At 47.3% G+C, this 19,685-nt stretch overlaps 1 protein-coding gene across 1 annotated transcript in view; it reads left to right on the forward strand.

The window, feature by feature from the left end:
• Positions 1-3,155: 3,155 nt before the first annotated feature.
• The window catches only part of EXT1 (exostosin glycosyltransferase 1), a 276,354-nt gene continuing 259,824 nt past the window's right edge, over positions 3,156-19,685 (forward strand). The window contains exon 1 of the mRNA XM_045805755.2: positions 3,156-4,937. Within this exon, the coding sequence (XP_045661711.1) occupies positions 3,976-4,937 (962 nt within the window). The 5' untranslated portion in view covers positions 3,156-3,975. The remainder of the gene's footprint in view (positions 4,938-19,685) is intronic.

Below are 19,685 nucleotides of genomic sequence, written 5' to 3' on the forward strand. Positions count from 1 at the left end.
AGTGATGGGCACTATTGTGGGTGCTGGGGATATAGCAGATAACAAAAAAACCCACATCCTTGACTCATGGAGCTCATTTACAACAGATAAATGATAAATTCCCAATCAACATGTATGGTGGATGTTGATTACTGTTAAGGAAAAAAAAACTAAAGCAGGGGGAGGGGGTGGGAAAATGGGAGAGCGATTGCTATTTTATTTAGGGAGGTTAAAGGTGGCCTCAGCTATAAAGTGGCATTTGAAAAGAGACTTAAAAGAAGTGAGGGAGCGTGTCTTGTGAATACCGGGGGCACGCTGGCAGAGATGAGGATGTGCAAAGGCCTTGAGGCAGCAACATGTTTGGTACATCTGAGAAACAGCAAGGAAACCAAGCTGGCTGGAAAAGAAAGAGTAGATTGGGATGGAGGGGGAGTTATTGGCAGGAAATAAGGTGAGAGGCATCCGGAAAGGAGAGGGAAGAAAGGAAAGATCCTGAAGGATCTTACAGGTCATTGTGGGGGCTTTGGTTCTTATTCTAAGAGAGACAGGGATGCCTTAAGGACTTTGACCAGCGATTAGACACACAATCTTGGAGGATTTATGATGCATTGATTGGCCCTCTGTTAAGATATTCCTGGTTAGTAATATTTCTACCTTGAACAAGAGACTCAGTCCTGCTCAAGTGCTGTGGTGAAGTTGAATATTAGTAATTCATTCATCATTCAGATCAGTGATTGAGCTTCTCCTAAGTGCCAGGAGCTACCCTGGGCTTTGGGGCTTCAAGACGGAGACAGACAGACAGGGCCCCTGCTCTCAGGGAGCTTCTCCTACAGTGAGGAAATACAGACAGTAAGCAGGCAAACAAATAAAAGATTTCAGCTAATGAAAAGGGCTAGGAAGAAAATAAAACAGAGGGAGATGTAACGATGATGCAGTTATAGGGGCTACTTTAGATATCAGTTGGATTTTGAAATGTGGAACTTAGGCAAAAAAATGTTACACGTGTGGAACAATTTACAGTTTACAAATTCAAGGAGGCTGGCAAAAAAAAAAAGTGTTAATTATTCTGACTTTTTAAATGAGAAGCTGAGTTTCAGTGAGATTAGGCCACATGCCCAAGGCACTAATAAATGGCAGATTTGGGATCTGAGTCTGATTGTTCTCTAATTTTCAGTACCAAAACATTTTCTCACAGTGTGGACCATTACGAAACGGACAGTAGGGCCAGGTAACCCTGGGCCCTGGGATGAGGGAATGAATGCGCAATGGTAGGCAAGACAAACACGCGCCAAAGTGGGAAGAGAATGCGAAAGAATAAGGATGGTAGCTGGCTCCCCCTAAGGTCACATAGGACAACTGATAGGAAGTAGAGGGACTAACACTCCCCACGTGCCCAACTTCCCAGAGGACCCAGACAATCGGCATCCTGATCTCAACAGAAGGATCCCTGCCTTGGCTGCCTGCTCTCAGCAACCCCAGGCTGGGGAGAGCCCAGGGTCACATGTGGTTTCAATCACTGCATTTATCTGCAGCACTGTCATCATATTTGGAAGACGACTGAAACCTCCTTTCTGTCCCAGGCCTCTCCAAATTGTGCATGGGGTACAAATCAAACCTGGAAAAGCTACCTCATCTTTGGCAGTTCAGAAGTAGGGAGAGGCTTCAGGAATGTACAGTAATGTCTCACCCGTGCCCCCTCCCCCCTTTATTAAAACAAATCTGAAACAACAATTGTCTAAAATTTTCCACTGGATCATTTCATCCTGCCTTGTTATAACCATGCCCTTCGTCCACGCCCTGCTGGAGTTTTTTGCAGCCTGAGGGAAGCTGGGAAGTGTCTGTCCCTAGGTCTCAGTCACTCCCATAATAAACAATCACTAAACAGCTTGCTGCCCTAGGCAACTGTTTGTCCAGCTTGGCCAGACCCTGTGGACTTCAGCTAGGGAAGAGGGTGGGAGATGTTCTCTGTAAGGCAAAATACAGGCTCTGAGGCCAGGGAGCTTGGCTTTGACCAGGAACCTTGTTTGGAAGCTGGCACATCTTTGTGGGCCTGGAGGACACCTTTAGGGAGATTGCAGGTCTTTATCAGAGCTGTCTAATGAAGTTCCCTGGGGGCAGCTGGTGCTTGGGGCTGCAGTGTGGGAGGGCAGTTGCAAGAAGGACCAACCATCTTGCACTAACTGGAAATAAGGTCATTTCCTGCCTCAAGTTTCCCTTCTACAGCTGGGACAGTTGGCAGTTCTACTAGTCATCCATTCCTAAGAGACATCTCCTTAGAAACCACCACCCCACCACTACAAAAAGAGAAGAACATCACTTTAGGGACTGGGACCAGCTTAAATTAACCTGTTTCTCTCCAGTCATTAGAAAATCTTTTTTTCGCTGTGATTGGATCTCTTGGAAGATTTCTACAGAATAGACGAAGGGGCTTCAGGAAGCGAGGAAAGGATGTGCACGTAGATAATGATTTAGAATAGATGTCTTCTCTCAGCACAGAGACACGAAGAATTGCAACGATTCCTCTTGATTGTAATATTTCCTCTTTATTTGGGGGGATTGGGGCGTGTCCTTGGGGGCAGAAAAAGCAAAACTGCCTTTGTAGGGAATAAGGGACCTTTTTAAATGCTTGATAGGAAATTAAAATACTGGTCCTCAGAGGGTCGAAGGTGGGCGGGGAGAGGCTTCCTTCTGGTCGGCGGTCGCATTCTATGAAGTCTTTTCTCCCCCACCCCTCGGGCTCGCCACTCCGCTCCATTTTCGAGCATCTTTCCCCAAGAACCCTCACACTCTCTGCCGCTTGCTCGGGGAGGCGTTCCCGGCAGGCGGCGGCGAAGACGGGATTCTCGGGGGCGCGCCAGCCGGTCCCTGCTTCCCCGGCCGCCCCGCGCCCGCGGGCGCCTCTGGGCGGCGCTGGCTCCCGGCGTAGCGGCTGCAGGCGGTGCGGCCCAGGCCCGGGTACGGGCGAGCCTCTGGGCCGCGGGGGCTCGCACCGAGCCACCCCGCGCTCCGCCCGCCGGCCGCGGCTGAGACGCCCCGGGCTCCCCGCGCCCTCGCGCCCCCGCGCCGCGCCGGCGCCTCAGCCGGCGGCCGGGGGTTATGAATGGGCGCAGCGGAAGCACCGCCCCCCCCGGACGTGACGCTCGGCCAATGGCAGCGCGGGCTGCGTGGATGGATGAGGTCAGCGCTGTCGTGTCGGGAATGGAATGTGTAAGTGTAACATTCAGAACCGGGTAACATTCGGCGACCGAACGCGGCGGTCGGCGGCGATCGCGCGGGGGCCTGCGAAGCGCCGCTCGGGGCCGGCACTGCCCGCGGGGAGGACGCGCCGCCGCCGTCACCCAGCGCCGCCGCCGCCGCCGCCTCCAGCCGGGCCGCCGCGCGTCCCGGGGGCCGGCCCCGCGAGCGCAGGAGTAAACACCGCCAGAGTCTTGGAGCCGCTGCAGAAGGGAATAAAGAGAGATGCAGGGATTTGTGAGGTTACGGCGCCCCAGCTGCAAGATGCACTAGCCGGCTGAACCCGGGGATCGGCTGACTTGTTGGAACCGGAGTGCTCTGCACGGGAGTGTGGATGAGTTGAAGTTGCTTTCCCGGGGCTCGTTTTCCACGCTGCCGAGAGGCAAGGAAATCACTTCGCCTTGCCATTGATTGGGCATCGGGAGCTTTTTTTTCTCCCCCTCTTTCTTTTCCTCCGTCTTGTTGCATGCAAGAAAATTACAGTCCGCTGCTCGCCCGCCCTGGGTGAGAAATATTCAGCCCCGCTTTCTCCCGTCCATTGTGCAAGCCAAAGATGAAAGACCGAAGGGGAGAAAGTTAAAGAAATCGCCCACATGCGCTGGATCAGTCCACGGCTTGGGGAAAGGCATCCAGAGAAGGTGGGAGCGGAGAGTTTGAAGTCTTTACAGGCGGGAAGATGGCGGACTGGAGCTGAAAGTGTTGATTGGGAAACTTGGGTGATCCTCGTGTTTATTTACAACCCTCTTGACCCAGGCAGGACACATGCAGGCCAAAAAACGCTATTTCATCCTGCTCTCAGCTGGCTCTTGTCTCGCCCTTTTGTTTTATTTCGGAGGCTTGCAGTTTAGGGCATCAAGGAGCCACAGCCGGAGAGAAGAGCACAGCGGTCGGAATGGCTTGCACCACCCAAGTCCGGATCATTTCTGGCCCCGCTTCCCGGACGCTCTGCGCCCCTTCGTTCCTTGGGATCAATTGGAAAACGAGGATTCCAGCGTGCACATATCCCCCCGGCAGAAGCGAGACGCCAACTCGAGCATCTACAAAGGCAAGAAGTGCCGCATGGAGTCCTGCTTCGATTTCACCCTTTGCAAGAAAAACGGCTTCAAAGTCTACGTGTACCCGCAGCAAAAAGGGGAGAAAATCGCCGAAAGTTACCAAAACATTCTAGCGGCCATCGAGGGCTCCAGGTTCTACACCTCGGACCCAAGCCAGGCGTGCCTCTTTGTCCTGAGTCTGGATACTTTAGACAGAGACCAGTTGTCACCTCAGTATGTGCACAATTTGAGATCCAAAGTGCAGAGTCTCCACTTGTGGAACAATGGTAGGAATCATTTAATTTTTAATTTATATTCTGGCACTTGGCCTGACTACACCGAGGACGTGGGGTTTGACATCGGCCAGGCGATGCTGGCCAAAGCCAGCATCAGTACTGAAAACTTCCGACCCAACTTTGATGTTTCCATTCCCCTCTTTTCTAAGGATCATCCCAGGACAGGAGGGGAGAGGGGGTTTTTGAAGTTTAACACCATCCCTCCTCTCAGGAAGTATATGCTGGTATTCAAGGGGAAGAGGTACCTGACAGGGATAGGGTCAGACACCAGGAATGCCTTATATCACGTCCATAATGGAGAGGACGTGGTGCTCCTCACCACCTGCAAGCATGGCAAAGACTGGCAAAAGCACAAGGATTCTCGCTGTGACCGAGACAACACCGAGTATGAGAAGTAAGTGGCTCCGCTGTCAGGCCTCTGCTGGTCAGCCCTGGGCCCTGCCCACCTCAGCCAGGTGTGAGGTTGGGGGATGGGGTGGGGCGCAGGGGCCCTCTGGCCTCTCCCCTCTGGTTTGGAGCCTGGGACTGAGCAGCCTGGTTCAGGCGTGTGGCTAGGAGCTGGGGACCGGGAGTTTGAGCTCCTCGGGCGGACAGAGAAGCCCGGAGTACTTTCCTGGGCCAAATAGGCGACAGTGTCTCTCCCTCTTGCTTGGAAACCCTTCAGGGCCATGTGTCTTCTGTGAAAGGTGTGGGTTTGAGCCAAGTTCAGAAACCGTGCTTCATCAGTGGGTGCAGGAGGGTGTCTGTGAGGAGGTCTAGGGACCCCGAAGAGGCTCTGAATCCACCCACAGTCTGGAGACCTTCCCCCCAAGATTGATGCTTTATTTGCTTTTCTCACGAGCAGGGGTACTGCTTTCCCGGGAATTTCCCAGCCTCCAATTGTCAGATTTCCGTAAGCCTTAAATTTATGTTAGCGGTGGAAGTGTTTTAATTTAAGCTACTAAACTTTCAGTGCCTGTCTTCTCCTGCCCTCCATTGCATTGACGTTTGTGAAGGGAGACCTTAAGCTGATCCAGGGCTATGGATCGTTCGTTCGTTCATTCATTCATTCATTTATATATATGTATGTGTTTGTATGTTTGTATCTCATCTCCTTCCTAGGGAGAAGCTGTTTTTAAAATCTGGGCCTCAGCCCCACTTGCTGTAAACTCCAGTTGCTAATTTAGATTTCCCTTTCCCTTTTGTCTTTATTATTTGCATGTCAATCGGAGACTGTTACTCCTTGAATGGGCATGGGATGCCTCCTTACCCTCTGTAGTGAGGCTAGTTTTGTCCAGTTGCTAAGTAACTGAGTCGGATACTTTGTAGCCTTTCTTTCTCTTTTCCCTTCCAGTGACAGTAACTGACACACGGGATTTGGGGTCAAAGCTAGCTTCTACAGATCTGCTTTAACCTGAGCTGGGCGGGTCAGTTTCTGAGTAGATGGGGTGGGAGCCCCAGGCTCTCACTTACATCTGGCTGTGAAAGAGTTAGTGAGCTCCTACAGTGCATTTCCACGTTACGCCAGTTAAAAACCAGAGCAGCCTTGTGCTACCCAGGGAAGGAAGGGAGAACCTCTCAGCTGAGTACAAGAGGAACTGGCAGAGGTTGGCAGATTTTGCAATTGATTCATGAAATGCAGAATAGGGGAAATGCTTCGCAAACCTGATTGGCACAGGAAGGGCTGTAGTGGGAAGGCAACGCTGAAAATGAAAGGTTTGATTGTTGTCTGTGGATTTCCTCAGACACTCAGGCCTCTGTAGAAGTGATTAGAAGGGAAATTAAAGTCCTCCTATACTGGATCATAGACACTGAAGGAGAAAGTATCAAACACTCGGATTCCCCAACCCCCAACACCTCTTGTCTTCCAAGCGTAAGAAAACCCGAGGCGAGGGTCAATTATGAATCCATATTTTACTCTTTTTCGGGGGCAGTTATGTGTGAATGTTGGGTGCAGTTGTAATGGATTAAAATTTTCTCACAAGGGAAACAAACTATGGTTAGTAATAAACTGCTTTGTTTACATGGCATTTACATTGACCTAGTCCTGTGGGTGCTTGTAAGAAAAAAAATGCTTATAGCCTTTCAGGAATTCCTTTGTCTGGCTTATGCTGGAGTAACTTGAGAAGATAAAGTCTAACCTTTTGGTGTCTTCTAAAGCAGTCTCACCGCATTTTGTAGAAGAATCACGGTGGTCCTCATTCTTCTAAAGGAGCTGGAGCTGAGTTCTTAGCTTAGGAAATCTGAATGATACATTTGGGAACCACCCTTGATCCCATAAAACAATCTTTTTTTTTTTTTACCCTCTTATTCCCCAAATAAATATTTAATCTCCATATTCCCTGCTGAATCGCTTTCTAGAGCTTGGCAATGAAGGAAGGAGGGGCTGGTTTCGTAGAACCTCTAATTTTACCAATTAAATCTAACTAATTTTTGACCTCTTTGGGATTGGGCCAGGGGATCTGACACCCACGCTCTTGTCTTGGGTTTAAAGACCACAAGGGGTCAGGCCCTCAGGATTGGGTCTTATCTGAAAAGTGGCATTTAGTTAGGAAAGCAAGTTTGGTCTTTCTCCCGAGCAGGGATTTCTTCAGCAGGGTCACTCCTAGATGTTTTTCATGTTCCCCCTTTGCATGTTTTCTGACTCCAGCCTTGTTCCATGGGATGGGATGGTGCTGTAGGAGGTTTGCGTTCATTAGCCTGGTCTACCTGGAGTCGTAACCCGTTCCCCTCATTGGGTTATCAGAACCCGTGATCCTTGAGAAACGGTGCTTGCAAACATGGTGGCCTTGTACTGTTGACTTTGAAGCGTGTGAAGATGAAGGCTGAACCTGGAGATACGGGACGATGCTCACGCGTAGCGAGCGACTGCGTCCTGTGCTCAGAACCAACAGCAGCTCCTTTCACCTTGTTTGTCGTGTTCTGTGAGTGAGTCTCGAGTCCATGAGATGCACAACTCCAGTCCTGCACCAGTCTCTCTCTTCAGGGTCTTCGAGAAGGAAGTGATATTGAAGTTAGGTCTGTACAAGTCATGTAGGTCTGACCTCTATGTCTGACTCATCGTGTGACTTAATTTGTTACCTTGGACATCAGCTTACCCTTTTGTGGACTGGGTTTCGAGTCCTTCAGGGCGCTGTACACGTCCATTTGGTAATGGCTTGTAAAAACACGATCAGTTTTCATCCACTTCTCTTCTTGTCTTCACTTTAGTTTGCTGCCACCAGCAGCCCACGTATGAGTTTGCTTTGGACTTAGGAGGTCCGACGATTCATGGTACCACGGCCTAGGTGGGGTACTGCAGAATATACACAAGTGGACCAACTGGAAAAAGACAGCCGCCCTTTGTGAAATTAGCCCTATGTGGTGAGGAAGATGTGGTGCTAAGTGGTTTGAGGACTTCGTTTCACCTGTACTTTTGTGAAAATCAGGCATTTATTACTGAAAGTATAAAAGAGCCGCATGGAATGAGGGGAAATACTTTTCTCTTGTAACAGCAATAGTTTTGAGCCAGACTTCCAGGATTATATGGAAACATCCATTTTCATGACACCCATAATTAATTTTCATCAGTTACATATATTGACAGATGCAGGTGATACTGGCTAAAATAAGTTGCTGCAGTGATGACATGATTTGGAATGAGGCTTTAGAGAAATTCTGTTTTACCCCTTTGAGCTTCTTATGCACCCTTACAGAACTATATATTTTTTTTTGCATGAACTCCATAGCTCAAATCCCTTCAAGGGGCATTATTGTGAAGCTTCAAATTTGGCTTTCTGAAATAGAAGAATGAGAAGGAAATGAGAGGTGGCTTCTATCTTTGACCCCTCCAAGGAAAGCAACGGTGAATATTTTAAGCAGCTCTTCTGGGAAAAGGCAGGATTTTGTGCAGGCCTTTTTAATATCTTTTCCTGTGTTTGCTGAAGCCGTACCTCACAGTCTTGGGATTTTTAAGGGTCCTGAAGCTAAGTGATTATTCAGCTTCCGGGATCTTCATTTTACAGATGTGGAAACGGAGGGATAGACTGTTTTAGGGACTTGCTTAAGGTTGAAAACCTGGTTAGTGGCAGGGTGGGTAGCCCGAGGATGCAGGCCCTCTGAATTTTCCCCCTTGACATACAGTGTTCCATCTTCAATTACAGATACACTTGAAAGCTCTCCAGCGACTAGGAGACCCTTACTGATGCTGTTTCTTGGGGGATTTCTCTTGGAATCCTCTGGGGAGCTGCGGAAGACCTTGGACAAACTTTGAAAGAAAAAAAACAAAAACAAAAGACATACATGCAGCATTTGTCATAGAATTTTGGGGGCTGATACACAGTCCCATCCTCAGACTTTCAAATTCTTGCTCAAGGGCCTACCTTCTGCTTTTCACTGCTAACTAAGCTGTTGGTCCCTGGAGCTGTTTAGTCAAGGTAGGAGGTTTTTGGACCTTTCAATTTGGCCCTGAGGGATTTAGGGAATAGACTGTGAATTAACTGAATGATAAGTTGAATACAGATATGTTCATAGAAAAAGAAAACGCGCCCAAGGAGTAATTACAAATGATTATTTATTTCCCACCATCCCAAATTATATTAACAGACCCCTTGAGCAAGTTCATGATCCAGCAGGGAACCTTAAGGTGAATGTTTTCCTCCTCTAAAATGGAAGGTGGAAATTGTGCTTCTTAGGTTTTAATTGTAAAATATGAGTGCCCCTCCCCCCACAGTTGTATGATAGCACAAAAGCATTTCTAAAATAAACCATACAAGCACAGTTTAAAAATAAAGATAGGGAACATTAGGCAGAATTATGAAATTGGCAAGAGTGTCTTCTTGCACCCAGGTTCTAGTTCTCTCTGCTACCCCTTTCTTAACCTCCATCTGAACTTGCTTTCAGGGGAGGACCTGGAGGCCTCATTTACAAGGAATCCCCCAGATAAGGGTAGGGGTGCTGGGGGCTACCTCTGGGGACGTTTATGTACTGGTTGCGTCCAGGTCAACAAACGCCTTGGTTTAGAGCGGAACCTGCCCTGAGCTGGGATTTCGGCATGCGAGCGGCTTGCTGATAAGGCTTAGGCAGGCGCTGCCGGGGGAGGCCACCGTCGGTGTCCCTGACTGTGCCGGCAGCTTTAGGTGGTACACTCTCCGCAGAGGGGAGCTGTCCCCCTCAGGTGGCGATTGTTGTCTTTGTCCAAAGGCCTGTAACTCCGCCTCCCCGGAACGCTGCTAGAAAATGACCTTGAGTGCACGAATATCACACCCAAAGGTTGCACATGATCCGTCCAGACTGCTTTGCTCACAACCATCCCGCAAGATTGTCCTGCGAGGCCACCGTTCAGGTGTCGACCCCGAGACCAGCAGCGGCGAGGCGGTGTGTCTAAGGCGGCGCAGCTTCGGAAGGGGCGGAACTGAGGCCACAAGCCAAGGTTTTTGGCTCCAGTTCTCTTGTTCTTACAGAGACCTGCCACCCCCAGAGTGAACCAGGTCAGGCTAAGTGGTCCCTGGCTTTGGCAGTCTCCCGAGCGTGTCCGTGTTCAGCCGTGGAAGAGCGGGCTCAGGCTGCTGTGAGCTCCGTACTAATCGCTTTACTTAGAAGCTCTTCCCGTTGTCACCAAGTTCGTTTACTGAACAGGGGCTCGCTCAAAACTGGAAGATCTGTTGAGTGCCCGTTACTTTGACGGATGAGAGTGCAGCCTGGAGAGGGTAAGGTAGGGAGCGCAGGGTCGTGTATCCGGCGAATAAATGGCGGCGTCCTAACGGGATCTTGGATGCCCGAGTCCGTTCTTTTTCCCTCTACAAAACGTTACTGCCTTAAAGCATCGAATGACATTTCCACCTGCTCTTAGGTTATTTATTAGTGAGTTTAGTGCATTTCAGGTGTTTGTAGATCATATTTTTTTCCCACTGCTTTTTTAAATAACGTGTTTGCCAAGGAAAAAATTTAGCTCAGAGATGTGATCAAGGTGGCCCCTAATTTTGACATTTATGCACTGAACTTAAACTCTTCCCATCGTAACTTTGTGCAGGTTCAGCTTTTAATTCTCTCCGAGAGCTCTTCTGAGCCAAGCAAGGAAAAGGACTGTGTGTGACCTTTGCCCTCCCCAGTCATGGGTTCGTGTGCAGGGTTTCCCCCTCTGGTTGCAAGTGAACTGTGAGACAGGACAGGAGTGACTGTTGGCCCCCGGTAAACAGGTGAATAACATGTTCCAGTAGAAATGGGAGACCCCGTGGAAGATTCCATTTCTGACAGAATGGGCCAGGTTTCATGGAAGGTGCCACACCCCTGCTCCCAGATCTTCAGCTCCCTAAAGAAAAACAGTACTTAGAAAATTGTAGAAGAGAGACAGTGCCTTTGTGGAAAATTGGGAAAATAGAGAAGGTACAAATGTGAAAATAAATTTTTTCTCTAATCCCCTTGGTAAAAGCTCCCTGTTGTAAGAACTAACCACTATGATTAAGCTTCAGTGTCGTTGGCCTGTTAGAGGGTACATAAATGCCTTTATCATTCTATCTCTGCATATCCAAGTACCTTGTATGGATATGATAATTATCATTTAATTAATAGTAAGTAAATAATGAATTCAACACATTTTCCTTAAGTGCCTTGTTTGTGTCAGACACGCGGGCATCGGACCCGGGGCTGTAGCAGTGAACAACACACCCTTGACCCTTCTTACCATTCTCGTCTGTCGGGTTTGAAGTCAAACTTCAAACGTATTTTTGCACGTTGCTTTTTTCTTAACATTATCCGAGAACATTTTCCACTAATACTAAATAGGAAAATCCTATTAAAATATTAAAACGGGATTTAAAAAAAATAAAATATTAAAATAGGATTTTAATGGCTGCAAGGTTTTTTTTTTTTTTACAAACCCATAGTTTGTACCATAGTTTATTTAACCATTTACGTTTTCTTAAGAGATTTGTTTCTTATTTTTCATTTTTGTTATTATATAAATAAGATTTATTTAGTGTTCTTATTCTAATTCTTTATTGTTTTTTAAATTATTATAAGTAAGTCTGTGATGAGTCTCACTTGAGTATTGGGGGTTTGTCTTTGGCGCTGAGTTGAGTCTCTCAGAGAACAACGTGGAACTCCCCCCACCGCCCCCCCAGCCCAGCCTTTCTGAGAGGAACAGCTATTTTTGAGGTGAGGCTGAGCACCCCTTTAGTGAAGTAGCCATCATTAAATGACTGCTTAGATAAACATTTGTAGGTGTTAATTGGTCCTGCAGGGGGTCTTTGAAGCTCCCACAGCTTCTGTTCCCTTTGAAGTTTTGTTTTTGCGGGAGCCAAAAACGTGGGTGAGTCCCTTTGGAGCAGGCCCCCTCAGCCTTCTTTCTCCTCACACCGTGCAGCCTTCCCCTCGGAATCTGCAGGCCGACCCTGGGTAGGTGTCATTCCCTCAGGCCGACCCTGAGTGGACGTCATTCCCTCAGCCAACTGTTCGTCAAAGCCCTGCTTCTGTTTTCCCTGTGGTTGTGGACTCCATGGCGCATGCAGGTGAGTTGGGCCAGGTCACTTCAGCTCTGGCCACGCGGTTAAGGTCCGGACTCCAAGTGCAAACGAGGCTCTCTTCTGAGGGATTTGCAAACCGAGACTGAAACCACAGCAAGCAGTTTATGCCTCGTTACGTTCAGGGCTTGCTTCACCTCTCATTGCTTTGAGCAGTTAGGTCGTGTGTGCGGATACACGTTCTCACTTTGTGTGCCCTCTAGTCTTCTTGGAAAAACATTAGAAGACAGCCTGTGACCCCCACAGATTCCTGGACGAGGGGCTTAACCTGCGCCTCAGTTTCCACATCCGCAAGTGGAGATCCTGACACTCGCCTCACAGGGTCGTGAAGGGGTTGCGATGAGGTGGCATGTATGAAATTCCTTGTAAATGCCAGTGTGTTCTGCAGGGTGGTATTGTTATTAAAAACCGCCTTCCTGCTTTTTTCTAATCAACCACAGTGGTTTGCTTAGTTTCATAACTTGGCTCTTTTTAACTAAGCCACAGAAATAATGCTGTTCCTCTCTTTCTTGGTGCCTAATCCCCGGACATTGTGGTCGGTGCCCGGGAAGCAGGGCTCTGGTGTCCGTGGGCCACAGAGAGACCTACAAGGGGCCTTCGGGCTGGAGCTCGCAGGTGGCCTGGGGCAGGGAGAGGGTGGCCTCTGGGGCCGTCCTTCCTTCCTTGACTCCGTATCCCCCATGAGCCCTGGTTGGCTGCTCTAAGAATCCGGGTTACCTTTTCTGCAGTGGACTTGTGCACCCTCAATGGTTGAGGGGGACATTGGGAGGGACTTGGCTGTCATGTGAATGGAGCTCAGCTCCTCGGTAGCCTCCCTGGGCTGTTCGGCAGGCCCTTAGGTGGCAAAAAGCAGAAAATGACTCAGGTCATTTTAAGTCACAGGATTTATCTGAGGGGACGTGGAACAGACACCAATCTGGAACCGCTTCAGTAGGTTCTGAGAACTCAGCACAATACCTTTCTTCCCACTCTGGGCCTTCCTATCTCCCTTGGCTAGTACCACTGTGCCGATGGGTGTCTGGCAGCTACTGCCCAATCTTTTCTGAAAACTCCTGTCCAGGCCCCGGAGGAACCCACCCTGACTGACATTACTGGCCGTCGTTACCACCTCTGGGGAGAGCCATTCATAGGAGACCACATCTTGGGTATGGTGGTGATCTCATCAGTTTAAAGACTGCCCTGCCCCATTGCCACTCTTGATTTAATTGGCCATCCTTTTGCAAAGAACAGCCTAAAGTTGTTTCCTGGAACAGGGGACTGTGGTTAGGGGAAGTTGGCTGTGGCAGGCACTGTTGAAGCCATATCCTGTTGGCACGACATATTTGAGCCCGGTTGATGATGACGATAATAGCAAAAGCAACTAATATTTCTTAAGAGCGTTCTGTGTGCCTGGTAATGGGCAGGATCTCCTCCTTTCTGTCCACGCTAGTGGGAAGATGCGCATTTCAGATGCGTAAGCGAGACAGAGGATCTTTGCAAGTGACTTACGTAAGCACACACAGCTGGGATGTGAACCAGGCCACCTGGCTGCTGGCCCTGCATTCTTCCCTACGGCAGGCACCCTAACTACCCCTGCGCAGCGGGACCGGATGTCCTGACGACCCCACACTCACGGACAGTAGTGTGATTGACTGAAGAGCACTTGGACTTCTCCCCTCGATTTTATTTAATCTCACTGTAGAGGGACAATCCTTTTTTTTTTTTTTTTTAATTTCATTTCAATGAGCCAAGCTAGAGTACATCAGTAGTTTCAGATGTAGCGTTCCATGATGTATCAGTCAGGTAGAAGACCCAGTGCTCATTGCGTCCCATGTGTAGAGGGACAGTTCACCCAGTTTGGTGATCTGGTTTCTCAGCCCACAGCAAATCAGCAGCAGTAAATCTAAAAAGAGAGGGATTCCTGCAGACAGATCTAGGAAGAAGGGACAGCTGGCAACCTGAATGGGAGGCAGTAGGCCAGGAAATGATAACGTGTAATGCCCAGAAGAAGTAAAGAAGCACTCCAGTTTGCAAGCAGCTGGCCCAGTGCCCGGGAGTGTGTCCCACAGAGTCCTCGGGAGTGTGCCTGTGAGCCCCACCACCTAGAGCCTTGCCTGTGATGGCACGGAGCTTCCGTAAATATTTGATGAACTGCACCACAGTCCAGCCTTGACCGTGAGCCATCGTTTGTGTGCCCTGCCCTTTGTTAAAGAAAGTAGAGGAACGAGGAATGTGTTTTAGAACTTTTTTTTTAACCCTGATGGTTAAAATAAAAATAGTTTGCTGCTCCTAAGAATAAGTTCTCCATTTGAAAACTTGTCTCCCGTGCCCAGCAAGTTCCCCAAGGGTGCTAGATACACGGGGCGTCCACTGAGTTAGCATGGGATTTCTGGTGTTTGTTGCTAACTCAGATTTCTTGGGTTTCATGACACATATCAATACTTCAAAGTTATGAGAAATGAAAAGTTTCCTGGTATTGTGGTGTGGGCCTGTGACGTGAGCTATTCCTGATTGACTAAGACCCAGAATGACTTGGGCCGTGGGCTCAGGTGAGATGGTGGCCCTGGGCCAGGGCTGGCCAGCTTGCCCTGGGCATGGCACACAGAGGGTGGAGACTGGAGAAGCGAGGGGCCCGGGAGAGGGGAGGGGGCATCAAGGTGTTGCTTAGGGGTCGTCCTGGCAGACATGTTGGAGCATCTAACCTTAGCTTGCTTTGCTTTTTTCCACACTTCTGGGGGTGCCCAGGATGGGAACTGATGGGGGGAGGTATGAAGTGGATTTCACAGCTCCTCATACAGTCTAGCATCCTGATAGATGGGTGGAAATCACCCACGGCACCAGTGACAAAACAGTGTGACCGTGCCGCCACCCTAGCCGAGCTCGCCTCCGAGGCTTCTCATCGTTCACTCACTGGATGATCAAGGTGGGATTGGTCCAGGTCCGCCTGCCTGTCCATCCCCAGCCCCCTGGCAGGGCCCCATTCCTCCTCCTTCCTCTCCCCACATACCTTCTTCTGCCTGTCTTGGAAAACCACCCCCCTGCTCCATTTTTCCTCTTCCAAAGTTACTTCCCAGTGCCTCAGTCTTGGTCAGATTCTCCCGATAGTGCGTTCCAATAGAACACGTGATCCTCGGTTGCAGCTGTGGTTTTATATTCAACTATTTATTTTTCTCTTTCCTTAGCAGATTGTATAGGCCCTGAGGGGAGGATTCATGTTGGTTTTTCATTACTTTCCTCAGCCACTACGTACTGACCACCTACTGTGTGCAGGCGCGGGGGATTCAACAGCGAACAAATCATCCCTGCCCTCTAGATGCCCGCCGTCTCGTGCCACCAGCAATGGCATGAGCTAGAAGGTGCTAGATGCTGCGGAGAAAAGCAGCACATGGAAAGGGGTAAGGCAGTGGATCTCAGCCTGGGGAGTTTCTGGAAATGGGGCCTGGACCCTTCTTGTGGCCAGGCAGACCCTCTAGAGTTGAAGTTCCAGGTTTTTAAAAAGCTCACCAGGTGATTTGGGGGCACTGTGAGAGTGGGGGTGAGGGAGGGTTTTGAGAGTTAAATATGGAGGGGAAGGAAAGCCTCATTGGGAAAGTGACATTGAGCTCAGTGGCTCTTGTGTCTTCACAGCCGAGCACCGTGCCTGACCCACCCATACCGGGCACTCAGATTTTGCTGGGTATGTGAAAACAACTTCTATTTATTTAACCGATAGAAATATTACCAGAGCCGACTGTATTCAAAGTACGGATTCTCTAGCTGAAACGCTCTGGTGCACAGCACGGGCCTCCCCATGCGCCCTTGGCTCATTTGCTGATTCATCCAGAGTTTCTTTTAATTTTTGTTTTCTTTTTTTGTTTTTTTTTAATTTTTAGAAAAACAAATATTTTCTTTTAAGTAATCTCTACACCCCACGTGGGGCTCAAACTCCTGACCCGGAGATCAAGAGTCACACACTCAGCCAAATGAGCCAGGTGCTGCTTTCATTTTCATTTTCTTCCAATAAACTTTTTAACCCCCCAAGGTAGTTTGTTCTCTTTTCCTCTTCCTTTCATTTTCTTTCTTTTCCTTTCTTCTTTCTTTTTACTGTTCTGTTGGATATCAAAGCATCAGTGAAACCAAATTAAAATGAACTGAGGGGGTTTGCTGCATAATATGAACCCAAAGACTTTATTGCTATAGGAGAAACCATAATGGTCTTTTTATTATTTAATTTTAACAGTCTGTGAATATTGGGACTTTCTGTCCCTCCTTCATTGCAATTTTTCTCCCAAGTAGTCAGTTGAATACAACTTGTGGCTTGCATTTTTTTGCTCAGGTTACATCCAAATTCTGTTAACTGCTATTGAAGCGTTGCCCCAGAGTATATAATAACATCGTGCTTAATTGAGCTATCAGTCTCCTAATGAATTCATACCGAGCTTTATCATTTAATTAAAGAGCAAAGGGGAAAAAAGCAAAGGGAAGGTGTACAATTGTTTCTCCCACTGGCCTCCATTTCCTGCGTTTAAAATCTCCTGGTTTGTTTGTGTTAGCTTGTCTTCGGGAGATCGCATACAGGTGCTCAAGGTGTATGGGTAGAATGGAGGATACACTGTATCACAAGTACTTCTAATAGGTCTTAAAAATTGATTCAGATTTGGTGGCAATCATACAGCACTTGATTAAATATGAATTATGTTTTATGTTTTTGCAAAGCTCGGTGAGGTCATTCTCCAAAATTATTTCTAGGTCTGTATATGTACGCCAGTCTGAAAATCTAATCACAGGGAATCTGATAACCGAAATGCTTTGGCTTTACCGGGAGGTAGAGAGTACATTTTTCTTGAGAACACCATTCCTTATATGCTACATGCTCCTTTAAAATTCACATTGCATTAAAAAAGCTCCCTTTAAGCAACACCTTTCATGATAACTGCACTTTTAAGTATGCAAGTGTAATGTTGCAAACAGGTAAATGTAGGGCAGTCTTTTATTGATTCAAAGAGTGGAGATGTATAGTATTTTCTGTATTAAGGTTGTAGAGTTCTATTACTTTTTTTTTTTTCGAAGAACAGTATTTTATGTTAAGATAAAACTTAAGTACCTCAATGTTTAGTGTAGTTAAAAGACAGTAGTATTTCCTTGTACTTACTTTAGATTTAGCCAGGTGTAACACGTAACCCAAGTGGGATAAAAGAGGCCAAAAGGATTAAATATCAAAAGAAATCCCTTTTTTCAGTTGAGATATAATTGACATTTAACATTGTATTAGTTTTAGGTGTACAGCATAATGATTTAGCAATTTTTTTTCTCATGATAAGAATTTTTTTTTTAAAGATTTTATTTATTTATTCGACAGAGATAGAGACAGCCAGCGAGAGAGGGAACACAAGCAGGGGGAGTGGGAGAGGAAGAAGCAGGCTCCTAGTGGAGGAGCCTGATGTGGGGCTTGATCCCGTAACGCCAGGATCACGCCCTGAGCCAAAGGCAGACGCCTAACCACTGTGCCACCCAGGCGCCCCTCGTGATAAGAATTTTTAAGATCTTTCTCAGCAGCTTTCCAGGATACAGTAATATAATATGGTATCGTTAATGAGAGTCAACATACTGTGTATTGCATCCTCGGGACTTACTGGTCTTATAACTGGAAGTTTTTACCTTAGACCACCTTCACCCATTTTGCCCATCCCCCACCCCGTTTGTGGTGACCACCAATCTGTTCTCTGTATCTGTGTTTGTTATTTTTTTAGATTCCACATATAAGTGAGATAATACAGTATTTGTCTTTCTCTGTCTCACTTCTTAGCATAATGCTCTCAAGGTCCTTCTGTGTTGTTGCAAATGGCAAGATTGTCTTCTTTTTTAAGGCTGAATGATATTCTTCGTATATCTATGCCACATTTTCTTTATCCATTCATGTGTCAATGGACACTTAGGTTGTTTCCATGTCCTGACTATTGTAAATAAGGCTATCAGAATAAATCTTAAGTTTCTATAAAAATAAGCTAAGAAATGAGCATCCTTAAATCTGAAGTATGAAGTAGATATTCTGTGGGGGCATTGGTGACTGTTTCAGCCTCCTTGGGCATCAGTTTCCCTCATCCGGTTTTCATGCACAGAGACACGTGAGCTCATTGCTGATTGTGACTACTGGGCACGTACGTTTATGTCTGCATGTTTGTCATATGTTTGTCTGAGGAGACGAGTTTGGTGTTCAGTTATGGTATCAGATAGTTTTGTCTGGAGGGTGGAGCAATAAGATCATGGAAATGACCTTAAAGATTGAGTGTAACTCTTGCATTATATAGATAAGGAAATAGAGATACACGGAACTTGGGCAATTTGCCAAAGGTCATGTAGACGGTTGTGACAGAATCAGGGATGGAACATACATCTCTTGACTTCCAGCCAAGTATCACATGGAGATTCTACATGTGGGCTCTGGAGAGTAGTGGCTTGATCTCCAATCGTTGGCTCTGCCACTTAACTATGAAACCTTGGGTGACTTTCTTCTCTGCCTCAGTCTTTGCACTGGTAAAATGGGAATAGTAATAATTCCCACCTCATAGTGTTGTTCCTGTGAGGATTACATGAGTAGCATTATACATAATGGGTTCAGAATGGTGCTTGGTGCATAGTAAGTGCTCCATCAATAACCACTGTTAACCATTGTCATTAATCTGATCCATTAAAACATGTTAGACTTGTATCATTTCAGACTTAGCATTTGTGTGTGTTTGTCATTGTTTGCATTTCATTTCTTTTATTTGACCTGTTTACAGCTCATTATAATGGTAGAGTGCATATGATACAGTAGCTTGCCAGTCACAGAGATGCTCACGGTGGTTTGGCAAGTGCCCAGAATTCCAGCCACCTGTTGTAACTGTTGCCAACATACTGTAGATTTTCATTCCTGGGAAGGTGTTCAGCCAAGAGTCCAAGTCATTAGTATGACTTTGTGTCTTTAAAAAAATTCTTTCTCCTTTTACAGAAGTATTCTGTTCCCACTAGTGCTGTGGAGCTGAGTGATCACATGGGTCTTCTTGTCCCTGCCTCTTGAAAATGCATTAAAACAGTGGCAGACGTGCCAGTGGGATTACCTGAAATGGCTTTCTGAGATAAACCTGTGCGAGGTAGAGAAGATAAAACTGGTTTTTCTTCTCCAGCAATTCAAGTCGCCAGAGGAGTGATCCCATCATGATGGGGTACCTCGCGAGTCAGGAAACGATAGCAGTGAATAACTTTCTACTTCCCACAGTTTGCATGGCTATTAACAATTGATGACTCTTCCTCGAGGACGGCATTACCAGCAGCAGAAATGCCTATCTTTGATGAGAAACTTCTCACGGAGGTCCGGGGGAACGTCAGGGAGGAAACTGTAGCCTATGTTTTGAAGATCTGGGAGGGTTCAGACACAGTGTAACTTCTATTTTCATCCTTTCTGCCAGGGGACACAGCTGTAGTTGATGCGCAGACACATCCTAAGAGCTTTTCCATTGATACTGTTTTTGCCACCAAATCCAGATGGGATCTGATCCCTGCTGACGCCTCACGGTAGCAGCCCTTGCTGTGATTGGGATATACCATGGGTGTCATCCTGTCCCTCGGAACTTCATCATATCAAAACAAACAAACAAACAAACGTGTTAGAATGGTATTATATCCTTGTTGAAAATCACAGAATCACATAGAGAGTTCTCCAGCAG

The sequence above is a fragment of the Ursus americanus genome, chromosome 9 (genome assembly GCF_024610735.1).
Source record: "Ursus americanus isolate L20-20 chromosome 9, mUrsAme1.1.p, whole genome shotgun sequence".
NCBI classification, from domain to species: domain Eukaryota; kingdom Metazoa; phylum Chordata; class Mammalia; order Carnivora; family Ursidae; genus Ursus; species Ursus americanus.